The sequence below is a fragment of the Crocodylus porosus genome, unplaced genomic scaffold (assembly GCF_001723895.1).
Source record: "Crocodylus porosus isolate Cpor-Errol unplaced genomic scaffold, CroPor_comp1, whole genome shotgun sequence".
Classification (NCBI taxonomy): domain Eukaryota; kingdom Metazoa; phylum Chordata; order Crocodylia; family Crocodylidae; genus Crocodylus; species Crocodylus porosus.
In genome coordinates, this window is record NW_017728906.1 from 84601253 (window position 1) to 84620730 (window position 19478).

The 19478-nt window shown below is 43.4% G+C and overlaps 1 protein-coding gene across 3 annotated transcripts in view; it reads right to left on the bottom strand.

Moving 5' to 3' along the window:
* The window catches only part of TSGA10 (testis specific 10), a 51104-nt gene extending 34250 nt beyond the window's left edge, over positions 1–16854 (bottom strand). For 2 of the 3 annotated variants that reach the window (XM_019529475.1, XM_019529474.1), the window contains exons 1-5: positions 16647–16854; positions 11798–12013; positions 7583–7648; positions 2063–2263; positions 1314–1469 (exon numbers count right to left, since the gene is read on the bottom strand). In XM_019529475.1, the coding sequence (XP_019385020.1) occupies positions 1314–1469; positions 2063–2263; positions 7583–7648; positions 11798–12013; positions 16647–16829 (822 nt within the window). In that variant the 5' untranslated portion in view covers positions 16830–16854. The remainder of the gene's footprint in view (positions 1–1313; positions 1470–2062; positions 2264–7582; positions 7649–11797; positions 12014–16646) is intronic. The other variant, XM_019529476.1, reaches the window with a different exon arrangement.
* Between the last annotated feature and the right edge of the window lie 2624 nt (positions 16855–19478).

The window sequence follows — 19478 nt, forward strand, 5'->3', positions numbered from 1 at the left end:
TATTGGAGAGGAGGTTTAGATTAGACATCCGCAAGAACTACTTCACAGTTAGGGCAGCTAGGAGCTGGAACCAACTTCCTAGGGAAGTGGTGCTGGTTCCTACTCTGTGGGTCTTTAAGAAGAGGCTTGATGACTACCTGGCTGGACTCATTCGAGTCCAGTCTTTTCTCCTGCCCGGGCCGGACTTGAAGATCTACAAGGTCCCTTCCAACCCTACTTCTATGATGCTATGATTCTATGAAAAAGCCCTTGAAAGTTTCATGATGTACATTCTCCCCTCATCAAGAGGAGAAACTATAGTGAAAATAGGAGATGTAATAAGGGAGAAATTAACCATGAGAAATCCAAATTACAACTTAGACGAGGTATTACAGTAGCATTTCTTCCAAACCAAACCAGCTTAATTTCTGGCTGACATATTTTATTTTTCTGTTTTTCACCAAAAATTCAATTTTTTCTTCAGACCTAATGACCAGAAGAAAACATGCAGTTAGTCAGATAAATGCACCTCAGAACTCTTGTGGGTGATGAGGTCATTTTTTCTATGAGTATTTCCCGTGCTTTTGGGCTCTGCTTGTTGCCACCTGCCCTTGCCACCTGCCCTTTCTGTTTCATGCATCAGGGTGTTTTTAAACCTCCCTCAGAGGCATTGTAGCCAACTGGGTTATGTCAATGCTCCTGCTGGGACCAAACCCAGTGGTTCCTAACTAGAGGGTCTTGGTCTGACCCTGAGCAGAGAGACAAACAATTGCCATATTTGGGTCAAGAAGGAATTTTACCCTGTGGTCAAACTGGCATGAACCGTGAAGGGTTTTGCCTTCTCCTGTAGCGGGGGGCATGACCCTCTACTGAAGATCTCTCAAGTATACGTCAACAGCCTTTTCTAAAAACAGGACATTGGCTGCCATGGTTCGTCTGCTTTACCTGCCCACAGATTAAGGTGTTATGTCTTGTGTTGTGTCAGGGATGATGATAGTCTTATTAAGAAGAATTTAGATTATGGATTGTATAGGATGTTTTGGATAGGGATGATCCTGCCTCAGGCAGGGAGTTGGACTAGATGAACTCTGGAGGTACCTTACAGCCCTACTTATGTTTTCTCTGATAATCTCAAACCATGGGTGTATGCATTCAGAACAGCAACCCTATTAAGGATAGCAGTTAATGGAAAACAACTGCTTCAATATTATCCTGAAAAGCAGGGGCTTAAATCACAGCAGTCTTCCTAAAGCAGGGGGGGAAATGAAATAAAAATTGTTTTTCACAAGAGATATTCAGGCTTTCTTTGCACAAAAGTAAATAAATAAGATTACCTGATCATAAAGATTGACAAATTTATCTCTCTCAGCTGTTAAAACCTTGAGGTTACCCTGAATTTCTGACAAGTGGCGCTCATATTTTTCAAGCATTGTCTTAAGTTCTTCACGTTCTCTCAAGAGTTTCAGGACTTCTGGATCTGAATTTATGCCCTTAAAAATAACATAATAAATTCTTTCTTTAAAATTAAAGAAAAAAGTATACATTTCTCAATATTTCTGGTCTTGAAATGTATACACATCTAACATAAAAAATGCAGGAAGCCTAGAATTGAACATCTCCAGTCAAGATTATATGTATACATTTTAATCAATATTATTTACTAGATATGAACATTAAATGTCTTTATAACACGTGTCTCCTATTAATTAGTCACCTATCAGTCTGTCTCACTGTTTTCTAGCTATTTTATATAACGGACAAAGGAGTTTATTCAATTTATTTTTAATGGCAATTGCCTACTTATCACAAAACTATTTACTTAAGCACCTTAGGAAGTATTCATATTTAATCATACACAACCTTAAAAGGTATTTAAGGAGATGTATATCCAGAATCACAGTGTGCTTAGCTACATGGGAACTGTCTCTCCCCCACCTACAGCACTCAGGCTGTCATTATATTAGAAAAAAATTACTAAGATTTCTGTTATCACTGACTGTAGATGTAGAACCAGGTTTTGTTTTAGGAAAATCAATATAAAATAAATGCTTTGATTCTGTGCTACAGTAAACCCCAAGCTTACCTGGATGGGTGAAGTACGTTTTGATGTGCTACCACAAGTAGGTTTGTGTTTAGGACTTGATGATCTATTTCGGAACATCTTCCTCACGTTCTCAGCTTCACTTTTATAATTATCTTTGCCCTCCTCTAATGTCTTGATAAAGGTATGAAGTCTTGAAGGAGACTCCCCTTGTTTTTTACCAGACTCAGTTTCTAAAATAATCTTTTACATTGCCAAATGGAAAAGGTGTTAACTGAAGTATTTCATTGAAAAATACTGAATTTTATGAGACAAATGGATAAACTTATTCTTCAAGATTAAAGTGATATAGCTATTTCTTGTATGATCTATTCATACTTATTATTCTGAGGTAATTGCTAGATATCTGTATTTTCACATTTTTTCAATATTATCCAAATATGATTATAATCTTCTAAGGTTGGTCCAATATGATGTTCAGTTATTCAGCTTTTTCTATGAACTGCTTTTTCTTTTTAAAAAGAATAGTGTATATTTAGAGAATAACTTAAGAGTGCTTCCACCTTAAAATGACTGCCTAAATATCCTGCTTCCAGGACTATTTCTAGATTTTACATTAAGAAGTCTTTGTATAAAATGCATAAACAATGTATTTTATCCAAAAGTTGGGTAGAGGAGCTGTAACCCAGAACTCTCTTTTCCTAAAAGTGCCTGAATTAGAAAGCCATAATGTTATGCTGCTTCTTGCTCCATGAATTTTGAATTCTTTTTGCAGCTTCAGCTTCATTGAGAAGGATGGACAATGCCCTCACACAGAACAGCCTATAGCTTGATGGTTAAGACACTTAAGGGGTGGGTTTGAGCCTCAAAAGGTTAAGGAGGGATTGACTCAGCTCTTGTACTTTTTGATTTAATTTTCTAACCACTAGACAATTATTTTAAAGGTGAGCACCATTGCTAACCACCAACTCCATCTGCTCTCCCCTTTCACCTTGTTCTAAAAAAACCACAAAAATCCCAGCAGTCACTAACCTTTTGTCAGGAAACCGCACTCTTAAGACATGCTTTTAGAATGCCTTCTTGACTGAGACCCTCCAAGACTCAGGTGGAGAAATGCCCAATTCCTGGATCCTAACTGGGCTTATGCGTAAGACAGGGCACCTCTGCCCTTTCAAAAGTGAGTCAATTATAGGCATGGGAAGAGATGCACCTTTTTAACTTAAAAAAATATATTAAGAAACATTAAGAAAGAGTATATGTATCTCTAGAGTTAGGAGGCAGCTGAGTGGGAGTTGTGAAGACCACAATTTTGGGCTTAGGCCTCTGAATTCCATCAGTCTTTTTGTAGGCATTTAAGTCCTTTACTGGTTCTAGCCTTTAATGTCCATAATTCCAACTTGCAAAATGAAAGACACTTGGGGTGTGTCCTGACAAGTACGCGCGTGCAGTCTGCAGCACTGCAAGCTGCATGTAGTGCACACGCACATGTTCACTGCACTAATTTGAATGGAAGATCCCAGTGTATAAAAATACATGCTGCTAAAAAAAGCGGCATGGTGTACAAAGCAGTATGTGCTGCCAGAAATGGACCCTGGCTGGCTAGAGACATCACTCTGGCTGATGGCCAGATTCTGAGGGGCTGGCTCAGTGCCACTGCTGCCCCAGGATATGCCCAGCCACCCTTTGTAAGGTTGCCGGCAATTTGCCATGTGCTGGAGGGTGCGTGCAGGGGCATGCCCTGGGACAAATAGCTGTGGCACAAGTATGTACTACTGCTATTTGTCCTGTGGGGAACGCATGCCCCTGAACATATGTGCTCATCAGAAAGCACCCCAGGGGTGCAGACAGACATAACAATTGAACTGTTCCGAGAACGTCACTGATTCGGAACTGGCTCGCATTTGTCCCTGGACAGAGGTGTCCACATGTACACCGTTAAGAGTCCTATTTAAACCTCCACTTCATAGCTACCAAAATGCCACCAGGGTGGTAGAGTACCCAGACCATCATGGTTTCCAGAAGTCAATGCCACGAGTTTCCCCAGGATTCCCCTAGAGTGGGAGAAATGCCCATATTGGCTGAACGATTGAGAAAGAAGACGACACCACTGTCAGAAACTGAAATCCTCTGTTCCCTCTTCTCAAAACATTTAAAAGTTCAAAAGATTGATGGGGTTTAATAAAGAAGACTGTTTAAAAAATCTGTGTGGTTCACTGGGGGTGCATGGGTGTGTTTGTGGAGGGAATAGTTTGGCCTTCATTACAGGAAACGGATCCTACTCTGTGGGGTCCCAAACTCATTTGGGGCAGGAGTATGGGGACTGATGAAAGGCTTGCTAGGTGCTGTGACTTCCTTCTTATGGATCCAGGGAGGAAGGGGGATCTGGGTGCTCCCAGGGCCCCTGGAAGAATTCTACGACTTTTCAAACCTGCCCTTAAAGGTATTTAATCAGTTTAACCTTCCTGCTATAGACCCTGCAGCTACTGGATCCTAAGCTCACTTGGGGCAGGGAGGTGAGAATGGAGTGGTTGTTGGGTGCTGGGAAGCTGTGTGACCCTTGCATGTGGTATCCAGGGAGCTGGGTGTTCTGGGAGCTCCCCAAGATCTCTGCTTTTCTCTTTCTGCAAGACTAGCACTGGAAGGCATTTTGTCAATTGCACTTTCCTGCACAGACCCTTCCCTGTGGTCCCAGGATCAGTTGGGGCAGGGAGTGACTGGAGAGGTTGCCAGGTGTTGGGGATGGGTGGCGAGGAACGGGCGTGTGGAAGGGTCCTGGATGGAAGTAAAATGGACAAAATGATTTCCAGCGCAGGCAAAGAAGATGATATTCTTGGGGCTCCTGAAGCATGTAGCTGCCCAGGCACCACAAGCATAGGTCATTCAGACTCCCCAGCACCTGGCAACCCCTCAACTCACACCCCCTACTCCAAATGAGCCTGGGATCCACAGCACAGGGTCCATTCAGAGAACTGAAATTGACAATATGTTTTCCAGGGCAGGCAAAAAAAAACCTGGAGATCTTGTGGGAGTCCCAGAACATGTAGTCCCCTAGGCACCACAATCAGGGTCACTCAGCTCCCCTTAGCACCTGGCAACCCCCAACTCACTCCCTTGCCACAGAATCCCTGTTGCAAAGTGAAACTGACAGTGCAAGTCCTGCTTGAAGTGAGGGAGATTTTGGGAAGCCCCTGGAGTATTCCCCACAACATGACAAGCAAAGGATCACACAGGCCCCAACCATCTGCCAACCCTCTGACACTTATCACAACTCCAAATGAACCTGGGACGCACAGCACAGAGTCCATGAAGGGAAGTAAAACTGACGAAATGCTTTCAGGGGACAGAGAGTGAAAAATACCAGAGTTCCTGGGGCTCCCCAAGGAACTATGAGCAGGGTTACACAGCCTCCTGCACCTGGCTACTCACCCCTGCCCCAAATGAAGCTGACACTCCCACCCAGGTCTTTTGCAGGAATTGAACCTAACACGGAGGCTTTCTGCTTCCCCACCCTTGCAGACTGTAGTCTTTGTAGGCTGTAGAGCCCTGGCTGCATTCACAATAGTCCTTTGCCCTGGATGTGTTTGGGGAGTATGGGGGGAGTGGGGGAGGAGTTGTGCAGTGTGGGATAGGACTGACCAGATACTAGGCATGAAATGCCCTGTTTACAGAGGACTAGGTTAAAATAGTACTCAGTTTTTCTGGCGTGCTTTTAAAACATTCCAGAAATTGAAACCAGCCTCAAGTGGTGTACACATCTAGATTCTTGGGTTTTCAAATGTATTTAAAATGTTCTAGATGTGTACATCACAAGCTTGCATTGATAGGCAGTGGCATCAAACATTCCATGCAACTACATGTGGGCTACGTCCCAGTTTCCATGGTGCTCTAAGCAGATGACTTAGCACACCTGAAACGAGAGCTATGCAATGACTATACTGGTTCTGGTTCAGGAGGCAGAAGGTATGGATCCCTGAAGAGTAGTTGAGGATGCCATTTGTCTAGCAAGATAAGCTTGCAGTGTGGATATGATCTAATCCTACAGTGACCTGCCAGGGCACAGCAGTCCTCCCACAGTGAGCTCATTGCAGGACTGAGGCATAAAAACCACTGTAATATCCAAATGCATAAACAGCAAAAAATGGAATCTTGTGAAAACTCTTAATATTGCTGTGTGGTAGGAATCCTATGAGGTCTTGACAACTGCAAACTTTTATTTCCCAATACAAGATTCCATAAATTATTAATTTACTGTAGAAGCAGGTTAATGCATCCAATCACTAACCTAGAGCTTATTTTGATAAAATGTTTATCATAATTTTATGTAAAATTGTATACATGTCCAAACAACATTATATTATTAATATATGGGGAAGGTGTAAAATTATTTAAAGGATAAGATATTGGCTTTCTATGTTTCTTAAAGGTATTCACAGCAGTCAAGTAATATAGATTGTGCAGAAAAGTTAATATGACTCTCAAAAATAAAGACACTAAGAATAAATTGCAAGACATTCTGATTTCTCTAGAGACTTCAAAAATTAGATATCCATTTCAGTGCATATATATTTCATAATTTTTCTGTTTTGTGGAACAGTAAAAAGAAAGGCAAATTAAATTCGCTCATTCACAGAAAAATGATCAAATGTAATTGAATTAAGAGACAAGGCTTTACTCCAAACCAACTGATATGTGATAACTATTTGTGAGTGTAATAAGTGAAAGTTAGACTGTAGCAGCTTACCCTTCAATGAAATACAGTTAAACTGCCCCTAACTTTCAGAGTGCTGGCAGACATGCAGCTCCCCGCTGTAATTCATGGCGCTTTGCAGGAAGTGTCATGAGTTACACGTTCCCACTGATCTAACAAATGTTTGCTGTTGGGTCCAGGCAGTTGGAGGACTGAGCTCCATTTTGGAACAGCTGCATGTGTGCAGCCACTCTCCCCAAGGCCCTGCCCCCTGCCTCAGCTCCGGTGCTGTCTTCATAATTGGAAGTGGGGAAGGAAGGGGAGGGAGCTCAGTCTGGGGTTTGCCCAGGCTGTGCTGGAAGATGGAGCAGGTGGATTACCCCTCCCCCCTCACCGGAAGGGGGCTGGACAAATCCCAGACAAAACTCCCTCCCCTCCCGTCTCCCCCTCCCATTCTGAAGACAGCACCAGCAGTGGGGCTGGGCTTTATCAGCGCAGGCCTGCTCCTGGCACATGCTAACAGAAGTTAATGAAGGCACTGTGGAGCGCTTTCACCTGAACCCTCATGTAATGGGGGCTCAGATTATCATGCAGTTGAGCACTTTTAAAGTGCTCTGCAGCCATGCACTTCTGTTAGGGCACAGCTGTAGAGCACTTCAAAGGGGCTGACTGCACAAGAAAACGTAACTTCTGTCTGTGCCCTCGCTAGCTGCCTGGAAACTGCAGAGACACCAATATTTACTAGACACTTCCTTGGAAATAAGTCCCTGCTCCTGTTACCTCATTTTAATTTGACTAATTATCCCATTGGAATAGCATTAAATATACTTTGAATTCATAACTACAAAAATATTAAGAACATATATTTAGCTTACAGAATTTAGTATTTCCACTGTATGTTCCAACTTTCTGATATTATTTTGCTGTTGTCGAATTTGAATCTAGAATAAAACGTGAGAAAAGTACAATGGTAACTATTCAACAGAAAATACAGCATGTTTTGCCCAGTGTTTCTGCTCTTTTTAAGCTGTTTGAACATGTCTTCTAGATTAGCTGGACTGGAGACACACTGTTTAACAAGAAACTTCCGTTAAAGAATGAATTAGAATGCAGAGGTCTAAATAATAAGAATTTTGCCTGAGTAAGTCATCAATAGAGCAATAAAAGCATCAATGTCTGTTGCAGTGAACAAAAAGAAAGTGCAAAATCCCTTTCACCAGATTTGGATTCCCAAGAAACTTGTTAAAATGGGGCTAGTTAAATGTAGGGTTTCCCATAAGATTCCTCTACCCTTGCTCTACAGCTGACAGGGACACCAAAGTACAATACTGTCCACAGTGTTATAAATTCAAGTTGTTGCACATGGACCAAAAAAGGCTGAAGACTGGAATAAGGAGTTCAGCAAGTTTTGGTTTTGTTTTGAAACAAGACACACAGCCCAGCTACCTTTCCTCTGAGGAGTACTTACATATTAAGCATCTATACACAATTTTCGTAATGGTAAAATCAAAAGCCATTTTCACTGGAATAGTCAAAACATGTTTCCTCTATTGCAACTCCTATAATTTTATCCCTCAGCTTTTTTGGCACTAGGGTGATTTAAAAGAAAAAATGGGAAGAATGTATGCTCCCTTATGTAGCATGTGCCATACAATATTGTTTATTCCAGCAATTTTCAATTGAAATATCATGACAAGTTTGTCTCTGTGACAAGAGTACCTCTACTAGTCTATCAGTGACTCTGCCCTCCTGTTATGGGCCAACTGCCTGCCTTCTTGCCTGCCATGCCTTGATCTTGATTAATTAATGGATGTTAATTAGCGGGAGGCTGCCCATTTTATTTGCCCTGATGCCAGGGAGCGCTATCTGCGGCTCCTTTTCCACCCCTACACCGCAGACCAAGCTTCGCAGAGGATACTGACGTGGTTTGATCTGGACCTTGTTGTAATTTGGCCCTCCCCTTGTCTTCCCTGGGCTTTCCACCACCCTGTCTAACTCTTTCTCGTTCCGCGCCTTCCTGGTACTCCACTGGCCTCCTTGCTCTGGGGCTTCTCGCTGCCTCCTCGCTCTGGGGCTGGGGCCAGTGTACCCCAAAATGCTGTGCCCTCTCTGGTGCTGGGGATCCCCTATGAGGCCTCCTCCAACCCCTAATAGCCTCACCCAAACCACCGGTCTTATAAAACTAGAAACAGAAAACTCAAGCCCCTGGGCTGTAACATAAAATCTAAGCTGTCTAGCTAACCATCAGTCAGTCCCTACCAGGGAATTCTCCACCCCATAACAGCAAACAGGAGCTGCTCACGCCATCAGGCTTCTCCACTCTGCTTGCTCCGGCAGAGTTCCTTCTCCTTTGTCTGCTAGTGGAGAACTGCCCTCCTGGCCTCAGCCCTGGGGTTTATATGTGCCAGGCCCTGCCCCTTCCTGTCAGCTGACTCCCCAGCGGTTGCTCTAGCAACCCACACCTGTGCCTCTGCTCTGACCTTGCAATCAGCTCAATACAGGCAGATTCTTATGTTCACAGAGTCCAGCTGAAGCCAGTGGCTCTTACTGTGTGCGGGTAAAGGGTCTTCCTCATATGCTCTGAATGCAAGACTAGGACCTTTGTATATTTTGCAGTCCTAAAGTAACTTTAAAATCTGAAGCTTTATTGAATGATAAAGATATTTCTTGCTGAAATTTAATAGAACAGGTCAAATTGTTTCATCTGATTTACCAAAAGTTCCTTTTCTACTTATGTTCCTGGGACAGATTCTCAGCTTGCACGAATTTTCATAATTCAACTTAAGTAAATAAGGCATGACAATTTTCTCCAGCCCAAATCAGGAAGGATCTGGCCCTCTATATTTAATAAATTCAATGAGCTTCAGAAAACATGTGATCTTCACACCTTCTATTTTTGGCATCTGCATTCATCTGAAATGCTATTCTCTCCTCAACTATGGAAATAGAAGATGCTAAATCTCAAAAAGTGGGATATAATTTATCCTTTTTTGGGATGGTGAAGCAGGGAGAAATCTTCTCACATTGCTCTGAAAAGACTGTTTTGTCTTTAACTGCAGAAATGCCAATTCCACATATTTCAGCCTTTATGATATCACTGCTCAAATTGATCTTGTCACTAAACGTGAACTGTCCTACCAGATAAGGCTGTAGGATTGTCCCTAAAACATAAGATGACTGGCAGTCTACTCTTGGCCTTTCTCCCCAAATTTAAACATAACTCCTTTTCCTTGACTATTTAGTCTAACCCAGTGATTCCCAGCCAGGGAGTTATGGAACCCTGTTGCAATATTATCGCTCTTTGGCATACAAACCTCTACATGTGAGTCACAAGATAAACCCAGAAATTTCAAATATGAATCCACAATATCAAAAACATTCTGACCTGCTTGCTATTTCTGAGTTCTTTGCAACAAAAGAATTGCTCTATTATTTTTCCACAGTCAAAAAGCAAGCAAAAGCCAAGAGTTAGCATTTTCTGATGGGTACTCTCAATCTAACAAGGGGATCCCCGAGACTAACAAGATTGAGACTTACTGATTTAACTCATTACTAAGCATCTTTCTTAAGTGCTTTAAGAGTGCAATGCACCAGCCATACTTGACCTCTTCCCTTCATTGTTTTTTTAAAGTTTTTTAATACATTATCTTTTAAATTAAAAAAATAAAATAAAATATACCTTAAAGCAGAAAGCAAGACTAGAACATTTCATCCCAAAAAATTAAGGGTTAGCTCCTATTTCACTTTGCATGCCTGAGTGGCACTTACGCAGATAAATAACTGTGGCTTTTAATCGAATCTGCTAGAGTGTACTAATTAGTGCACTCCAGCAGCCTCCATGTCATATGCATTCAACGTGCCTGCATTTCAAAATGGCAGCGGGAGTACTTTATCTAAAGCTCATCCAACGAGCTTTAGTTAAAGCGCCGCAGCTGTCATTTTGAAACGTGGGATGCTGAATACATGTGATGCTGGGGGCACTTTGATTAGAGCAGCTCTCAGATCTATTCTAAGTAAAACGGCTCCCCTCCACCCCAGAGCTCGTGTGAACCTCCTTACTGATTAGCAGGGATCCTGGTTTTCTCTGATAAAAAAACCCCAATTTGGGGGTTAAAAAAATACCCCCAAATCTACATTTTTCCATGATTAAAATGAAACACCACTAATACACAGATATATATAGTGGTGTTTCATTTTAAATCAGGAAAAAATGTGGATTTAGGGTTACTTTTTTAACCCCCAAATTGGGGATTTTTTATTATCAGAGAAAAAACAAGAATTAGGTCACTTTTCCAGGGAGCAGGAGACCTGGATTCTGGGGCTACTCCTCACCCAGCAGAAACTTGAACCTATATCTCCTATTTCCCAGAAAAATACTTCAATCATCAGGCCACAAGTCTGGTGATCCCCCAGACCCTGCATAAGCCTTTCTCTTGGAGTTGGCTCATTAGGCAACAGAAACATATGTTGCCAAAAGGAGGGTGAAGGCTAGAGGTTGTGGCTCAGTGAAATGGATTCTTCCCTCGAAGGAAGGGACTCAACCTGGGCCCTTGTTTTCAATAGGGCCCAACACTATTTAGCCACTTAGAAAGCAAGGTATAATGCACCAGCTTTAAGGTGAGGCTTGAAAAGAACTCAGGGCAATGTCTAGCCCGTGTCCTTGTGATTAGAGCACTTTGCAAGAAAGCAAATACAGGGTCAAATCCTCACTGGTTAGAAAGACTTAAAACTCAGTCTCTAAACAAGTGCCCTGACCACTCGGTTTCTAGGTAAAAGGCAGGAGTTCCCCTTTCCAGCATATAAAACCCACTAGGCATGTTGTTTGCCTGACAAATTCTGGGGACTTGTTCAACTCTATGCACAAATCTGGGCAATTCTGGTTTCCCCGGGTAGTGCTAGCAGGCTGGCATGAATACTGCTAACTTGTAAAATGCATCTAAATGTAAAAAACTGAAGTTATATTGCTACATACATACTATTTAGGCAAGTAAAGCAAAATAAAATTTGGCCACAAAAGTTGTGAACTTACCAACTCCCTCTATAGTACACACTCTTTTTAGCACACAGTATTAATTCTGATCATTAAATACCTTTGCTTCCTCAAGTTCCTTGTCGGCAGTACTCAACACTAATTCTTTTTCTTTTTCCAGCTGTTCAGCCAATTTGTCAACTACTACCAGTTCTTTACAAAGATACTCATTCTTACTGGTCAAATTGTCCACCTGACTCTCCACCTCCTGCTTGGTATCAAGCAGTTGCATAACATGTTGCTCTAATTCATAGTTTTCCTTCTTCAGTTCTTCAATCTAACGGGAACAGAAAAAAATACAAGTATTTTACTTCTCTTACTCTTAAAAGATTTACACAGTAAACACTTCACAACAGAAATGTTTATTTACTTACGTGAGTGCAATTCCCTTATACCTATAATAGCTTAACTACAGTATTAACTCGATTCTAAGATGAAGTTGTCACCCTCTGCCTCATTTAACATAGGCAAAAAAGCCTCTCATTTTAGAAGTGTATGCAGCAGCAAGGAGGAGCAACTGCTGTGGCTCAGGCTCCAGCCTCTACCCAGATTTAGATCCATAGCCACAGCTGTTTTCTGTCCCTGTTCCCCCCTGCATCCCACCATCTCTCTTCTGCAGCCTCTTCTACCCCCCGCCCCACATCCTGCAGCATCTACTCTCCTGCCTGTCCCTCTCCATCCCATGGTTACCCTTTCTCCGGGCCAGCATGCTCCATCCATGCTGCAGCCTGTGGAACTGAGCCCAGCCCCAAAGCAGCAGCATACAGCCCACACGTCTACTGGGGGCTGTGCTCAGTGCTCCAGGCTAGAATGGGGACGGAGCCTGCTGGCACTGAGCAGAAGCTGGCGAAGGAACAGGGAAGCAGAGGCTGCAGGGAGGGTGGGAAGGAAGCAGGGAGCAGAGGCTACAAACTATAGGCCTGAATTTATGCAGAAGTTCACTGATCAATGGTCCTTTGGTACCACATCGAAATGCAGTGTGATGCAGATAGTACTAGATGTGTCAACTTCATGCAATTCCAATAACTATAATGTTTTATACAGATGCCTTCAGAAATTAGCAGTGGTGGACAGAACTATCTTCAAGATATTCTATTTGTAACCCGGGAATACCCAAAGGTGTGCTCATCCTCAATTGGAAAGGATAGATGAGGCAGTCAACAGTGCTGTAAGGCGGCCATGGGTGCACAGATCCATCTTCCCACTATAGAGTCAACTCCACACCAATGCTCTTAACTATTTACAGTTTACTGAATTATAATATACATATTATTTTTTATTATATATGTATATATTCTAATAGATAACAAAGGAAAAGTTTCCAAAAATATTCTTAGCAGTATCTTTTAACAACATCAAAGGTATACAGATGAATATTTAAAATATGATAAGCCAAAAACCCATTATACCAAACTAACCCAAATCCATAACATTTTGTACAACATATTCATAATTATGATAACAGTTATACAAAATATGAGGTGCAGTCTTACACGACTTGAGGTGCGTTTACCCCTGGATCCCAGCTAGCAAGGGGTGCTTCCCCTTCTATGGGTCTAGGTGGGAGAGAAACTTTCACCCAGGGCTTCCCAAGGGGGGAATTACCTTATTTCAGGGATGCCTCCCCTGAGGGACCCAACTCCACCAGCAACTTAGTTTCCTTTGAGGAGCCGCTGACCAGACCTCAGAGCCCTTCCAGTCACAGGCCCCACCAGCATCGTCTGTGTCACTCCGGCACCTCTGCTCCTGGCCCTGTGCTCCACTTTGGGCACTGGGCGTTCTTCCATCTCTCGTGGGGACGGAACCTAGCCACTGCTAGCTGGGTTTACCTGGCCTTATGCCTAGACGTCGCCTTTCCTGGGCCCTGCTCTAGGTTCCGGGGCTCTTTTAGTTCTTTGGCTGGGCCACACTGTGGGGCTCCAGCTATCCAGCTTACGCCTGGGCTAACCTGAGCAGCCTCAAGCTGCTCCCAGGGCAGGTTCTCTGTGTGCCGGACTGCACAATGCGCAGGGCCCAAGCAGCCTTGAGCTGCTCCCAGGGCTGGCTCCCCATTTGCTGACCTGAACACCACTCCGTCCAGCCCTCTGCTGAGGATGCAGTCTTGAGCTGCCTCAACGCGGCTCCCAGAGCCTGTGCCTGAGCCCTGTGCACCAGCCTGTGCACCATTGGGGTGAAGAAAGGATCTTGTGGAGGCTCTTCCCTCTCCAATGTCCCTTGCCATCTCTGCCCAGTGTGCTGAACACGCTCGACTTTTATTTACACTGGAGGCCCTGTCCCTGAAGTCTACCAGGCCTTCAAAGAGCAGTCTTCAATCAGGTCCAGGGGCTCCTTGCCACCCCCACCTCCAAGCAGAGGCAGGACAAGCCTCTCTCAGCTGTCACCTGATTGGTAAAAATGTTCCACCAATCAGAAGTGTACTTCTCCAAGCTGGGCTTGCCGGGCAAAAGTGGCACATATTTATTCTTATCTAGGAAGTTCCAAACAATTGGGACAAATACTCTTCCACCTGGAGGGAGCTCTCATGGAAGGTTCTTCAGAGGTTAATTTATCATCTCTGTTGTTCAGCATGTATATAAGGACATTAGGAAAATTAATGACAAATTATGAGTTGTTGCATGTAATGAGAATCACCATGTGATCTGGCTGATATAATGGAACAAATATTCTGTACAATTATGAACTTGGAGAATAGATGCGTGCAAAGTGGCCAGTTCTTAAATAAGACAAACCCAGGTAATGATGGAAAAGGCACCTGAAAAATTGACTAGGTTGGTACCTGCGAACAGGGATGCTGCTGTACACTGGGTCCTCTGGGAAGCTCCAACTAGTGTCAAATCATAGATAATTAGGTTTGGAAGGGACCTTAGGAGGTTATCTAGTCTAACCCCTGCTCAAAGCAGGACCATCCCTAACTATATCATCCCAGCCAAGGCATTGTCTAGCTGGGTCTTAAAAACCTCCAAGGATGGAGATTCCACTACCTCTCTGTTCTAGTGTTTTACTACCCTCCTAGTGAGAAAGTTTTCCCTGATATCCAACCTAAACTTCCCTTGCTGCAACTTGAGACCACTGTTCTTTGTTCTACCATCTGCCACCACTGAGAACAGTTCAGTTCCATCCTCTTTGGAACTCCTCTTCAGGTGGTTGAAGGTTATTATTAAATCCCATCAGAATATCAATGTCTGCTGATTTACTTACAGACTATGTACAGCATGCACAACAATATTCATATCTGGTAGTCATGCTGGAACCCAAGAGGTTCATTTTAACCTCTAAACCCCAAAATGTTTCAAAGCCCAATTAACTACGAAAATCCCTCCCTCAGTCCCCGCCTCCTTGAGACAGCTGAAAGTGGCAACAGTATTTGAATTGGAACTTGCTCGGTATAAATTAAGAGTTTCCATGAATATTATCCCCGACTCTGTAATTAGTTTCCCTCCTTGGTCATCAGGATCATGGATCTGTTTATTGTTCATGCTGCCATCTTTTCTCAGATGTACATAAGGGCTCAAAACTGAGAATAGTTTAGAGCCAGTGGCGATGCACAGGTGCGGGGGCAGAGCGTTGGTGCACCCTCTGACAGCCAGTGCTCCCCACTTAGGCAACAGGTGGGGAGGGAGGCAGTAGTGCCCCCCCTGTGAGTACCAACCAGAGAGTGGAGGCACCAAGAGAAGCACCGCTGGCACTCCTTGGTGCCCCGCTCATGCTTCCCAGTCAGTGTGATCAGCCATGGGGGCTTCCCCCTCAACTCTGTGAGCTCAGCCACGGTCGCTGACTGCCCACTGGGGGGGGCAGGGGGCAAATGCCCCCCTGACTCAGAAAATGCCAGTCACCCCTGGTTAGAGCTGTCCAACTCATGGGCTGAGCTATCCAACTCAAGGCCACATGAAGCCTCTGAGAGGTTTGCCTGTGGCTCTAGAGGCTCCTTATCCAGGTGCAGCAGCCCTCACTACTCTCCTGCTGCTGCCACCAGAGTCTTTGGGCTCACTCTCTCTTTCCTGGCTTTTGCGCGGGGACAGGGCAGGGTGGCCAGCTTGTAGGGCTGAAGTGGACTGCCAGTGGTCTTGGCGGGACCCAAAACCCATGCAGCATGGGGTCACCAGCACAGTACAGTGTCTGCACTTTGGTGTGCAGCCTGGAGGTGTGCAGTCCATGCAACATGGGCCTGGGGTGCCTGCAGCCCCTAGCCACTCAGAAGTTGGACAGCCCTGGTTTAGGTGAAGTCTTAAAGTATGGTAGGGTAGGATGATTTTACTTTTTATGGAAGAACACAGAAACTTGAAAATATCTAACTAAAAATTCATGACTAACTTCAATTTCAGAAGGTGTCTACAACTCTGTGCATTGATAAAAACAGATGCATGTATTAACTTTAAAGCTTCATTTATAACAATTTAAATGGAACATTGGTAATTATGTCACTGCTGATCATTTTTAGTTGAAACATCCAAATACTTTTGGCCTTGGCTATAGCTTAGAAGCACCCCTTCCACTGGTTGCTAATTTTGAGGAGACACACCTCCCATCCAATACCCAAGAGAAATGAAAGTAGTAAGCATCAAATGGCTATACAAACAGCAACACACTGAGTTTTTGTTTGATTTACGAAGTTCAATCAAGGATTAAGTTGTTGAGGTTAGTAGCATAACATACTGAAAAATGCTATGATGCAAATATAACAGGATATCATGTCATGACTGTTTTGGATCTTTAACTTCCTTCAGTAGCAAAGTAGCTTGCCAGCTCTTCACTGTTTAATACCCATCTAAATTATAATGGTTACTTTGGGGCTACAACTTCAGTATGTAAGATTTTCAGAATTCTTCCTTCCTACAAAATGCTACAATAGCAAAAAATGTAATGCAGAAAAATAAAACAACTTTTGTAATGCAGAAAAGTAAAAACCGAACCTTTGAATTCAATTTATGGATTATTTTGTCTTTGTTCGTAATCTTGCTTTCCAAATTAGAAGATCTCTCACTTTCAGAAGCTTGATCCCCTAAATCAAAACCATCTCCTCTTCTTGTTACCTTTTTGAGAGAATAGAAAACATGAAGTACTGTACTTCTGCATTTTAGAAAGGCATGCCGCATGGAGTAACAAAGAGTGAGCCTTGAAAATGGGAGAAAACATATGCTTAGATACTTCATAACAACAAAAAACAACCTATTTGCCCTCAAGCCACAATGGGTATAGCCACACAATTTACTACAATGTAGCTGAGGGTAGAGGGGATTTACAGCACATCAGTTACACCACAATAATTGCCCATGTGCACACTTTGATCCATCAGGAAAAGAAAGTGAACCCAAAGTAGCTTGCCTCTTGCTTACTCTGGGATAATTTGTTCATGTGCTCATATTGTATAACATCAGCTTAAGAAAAAAATGGTGAAGTTTAAGAACCAAAGGTACTTGTAATAAAGTCTGTAAATTTTGCTTTTGAAAAGCAAATAAAAATATGACTGATATTGAGATTAACCAGGTGCTTCAGTGGAAGGCTTGCCTTGTAAAAACAGGACCTAGAATTTGATCCAACTCCAATGAAAGCACTGAATTGGTCCCTCAAATGGAATAATACAAAAGAACTCAAGGACTGGAGTAAACCAAGCTACTCTTAAAATTAATCCTTTTGTCTTGTGCATCTTAAGCAATGAAAACAATCAGCTGTCATTCTCAAAAAGAGTAAAACAAAGATCAGTATAGTATGAATACGAACAATACTTTAAAAAATCATACTAAAGCAGGAGTGTCAAAATATGGCTCAACCCACAGTACTGCCCATGGATTTCTGACTGGTCCCATGCACCATATGCAGCATGTGCTGGCTCTGGCCCTGCATACTGCACATGGCACATACAGCCTGTCTGACATGAGCTGCATGCAGTGTGTGGGGCCAGTCCAGGACATGTTCTGCACGTGGCTGGCCTGGATCAAGCCCACACACAGAATATAGTGCATAAGGCCAAGCTGGAGCAGCCTCTGAGTGCAGCACACGGGGCTTAGGCCAGCACACGCTGCATATGGTGTGCATGAGTGGAATCAGCACACTTGCTGTGCACAGTGCATGGGGCTAGTACAGGGTGTGTGCTACATGTGACACAAGCCAGACCAGCCCTGTGCACTGCCCCTGATGCACAGGGCTGGACTGTAAACCTGATCCAGCCCACAGACCAGACCTGAACCCCTTATCTGGCCTACAGGACCAAATAAGTTGGATATCCCTGCAGTAAATGAGAGAAAAGGAATGACAAGAAATAGTACTTCTCAGAAGGTATTTATTGGTTAATTCTTCTGAATGAGCCAATTCCTTCAGCAAAACAAGACTGATTATTCCCGTATGATTCAAATTGAGTGAATGGGGGATGTGCGCATCAAAAATATGCTCTGAACCTGCAAATATTTATGAAACTGCTTAATTTGGCACTCGAGCATGATCACTTATAGGATTGAGCCCTCACAGATAACTGAGGAGCAGCGATGATCAGGTGTACTGAATGGTATATACAGCTCAGGTGTCTAACCCACCCCACCCACCAGAGCTGGATTTGGATCACAGGGCTCTTCATGGGTTAAGGGGTGGGAGGTTGGGGCAGCAGTTGTTTTCCTCTGCACCTGACATGCCTCCCCAACGGGGCTCTGTGTCCCAGATTTCCAAGTGCCCTCCCCCTGAATTCCTGGTCTCTCTGGGAGCCCCACAGACCTGAGCCATACATTTGACACCCCTGAAAGAGCCAAATTCAAGGATCTCAAAGGAGATGACACACCAAGTGACACAGCAGGGAGAGGCTATGATTTTTCAGAGGCAAACCTGGGATAATCATTGAAATTATATTGAAAAGCTTTAGAAAATGTCTTGCCATGAACTAACTCACAAATCTGACCAAACATAGTCAAACAACTTTTACACAATATAGAAAAAAAAGAAGATAAATGCTAACAATTCCAGACCTGGTTGTTTTCTTTGGATTCAATAGGGCTTTGTTAGGAGCTTCAATGACCAGCACCCCAAATTTATTCAAATCACTCACTCCACTTTATTCACTGCTCTATGCTTGTCCTTTTACAGTATTGAATTAAGTCAATGGGTTCACAAAAGCTTCTGCTTTATATATGTGTACATTATTTAGTCTAAAAGTGCAAATTCTACCCTGACTTCAAACTAACATCTAACTACCTTTCCCCACAGGTGGGCAAACTATATCCATCCAACCCCCCTCACTCACCTCCCCCCCCACAAAACCAAAGCAAAGCAAAAAAAAAAAGTGATTTCTCTGCAAAAAGGAAGACCAATGCTGTGGCTCTCAACCTTTTTTGACTTGAGGCACTCCTGGTGGGACAAGGGCCCCACTGGGAAATGCCAGCTCTGAGCTCTCATTTGTCTTTCCGCTATACAGAAAAATAACAGAGTGACTCTTCAGTTGCAAAGGACTCAGAAAGTCCACACAAGATCAGAGTGCTTTTGATGCTATGGAGATTCCTATCTGAAATCTCCGGGCTTCTCTAGTGAATCACGTGTAGAGGCTTGCATGCCCAAAAGTGCGAATTGTGTGTGGCACCCTAAAAAGAAGGCGTGCCACCCCAGGTTCCTGTAGCGCGTGCCCTGCTTGGGAAGCACCAGGTTAAGCTAAACAGCCAAAGAGAAGGAGCACTGTTTGAAAAGGAGATATATTGCCCTTTTTTTATGCTGGGAAGCGCTCAGAAAGACCACAATGGGACAGGCTGCTGCTAAGGCAGCTTGTG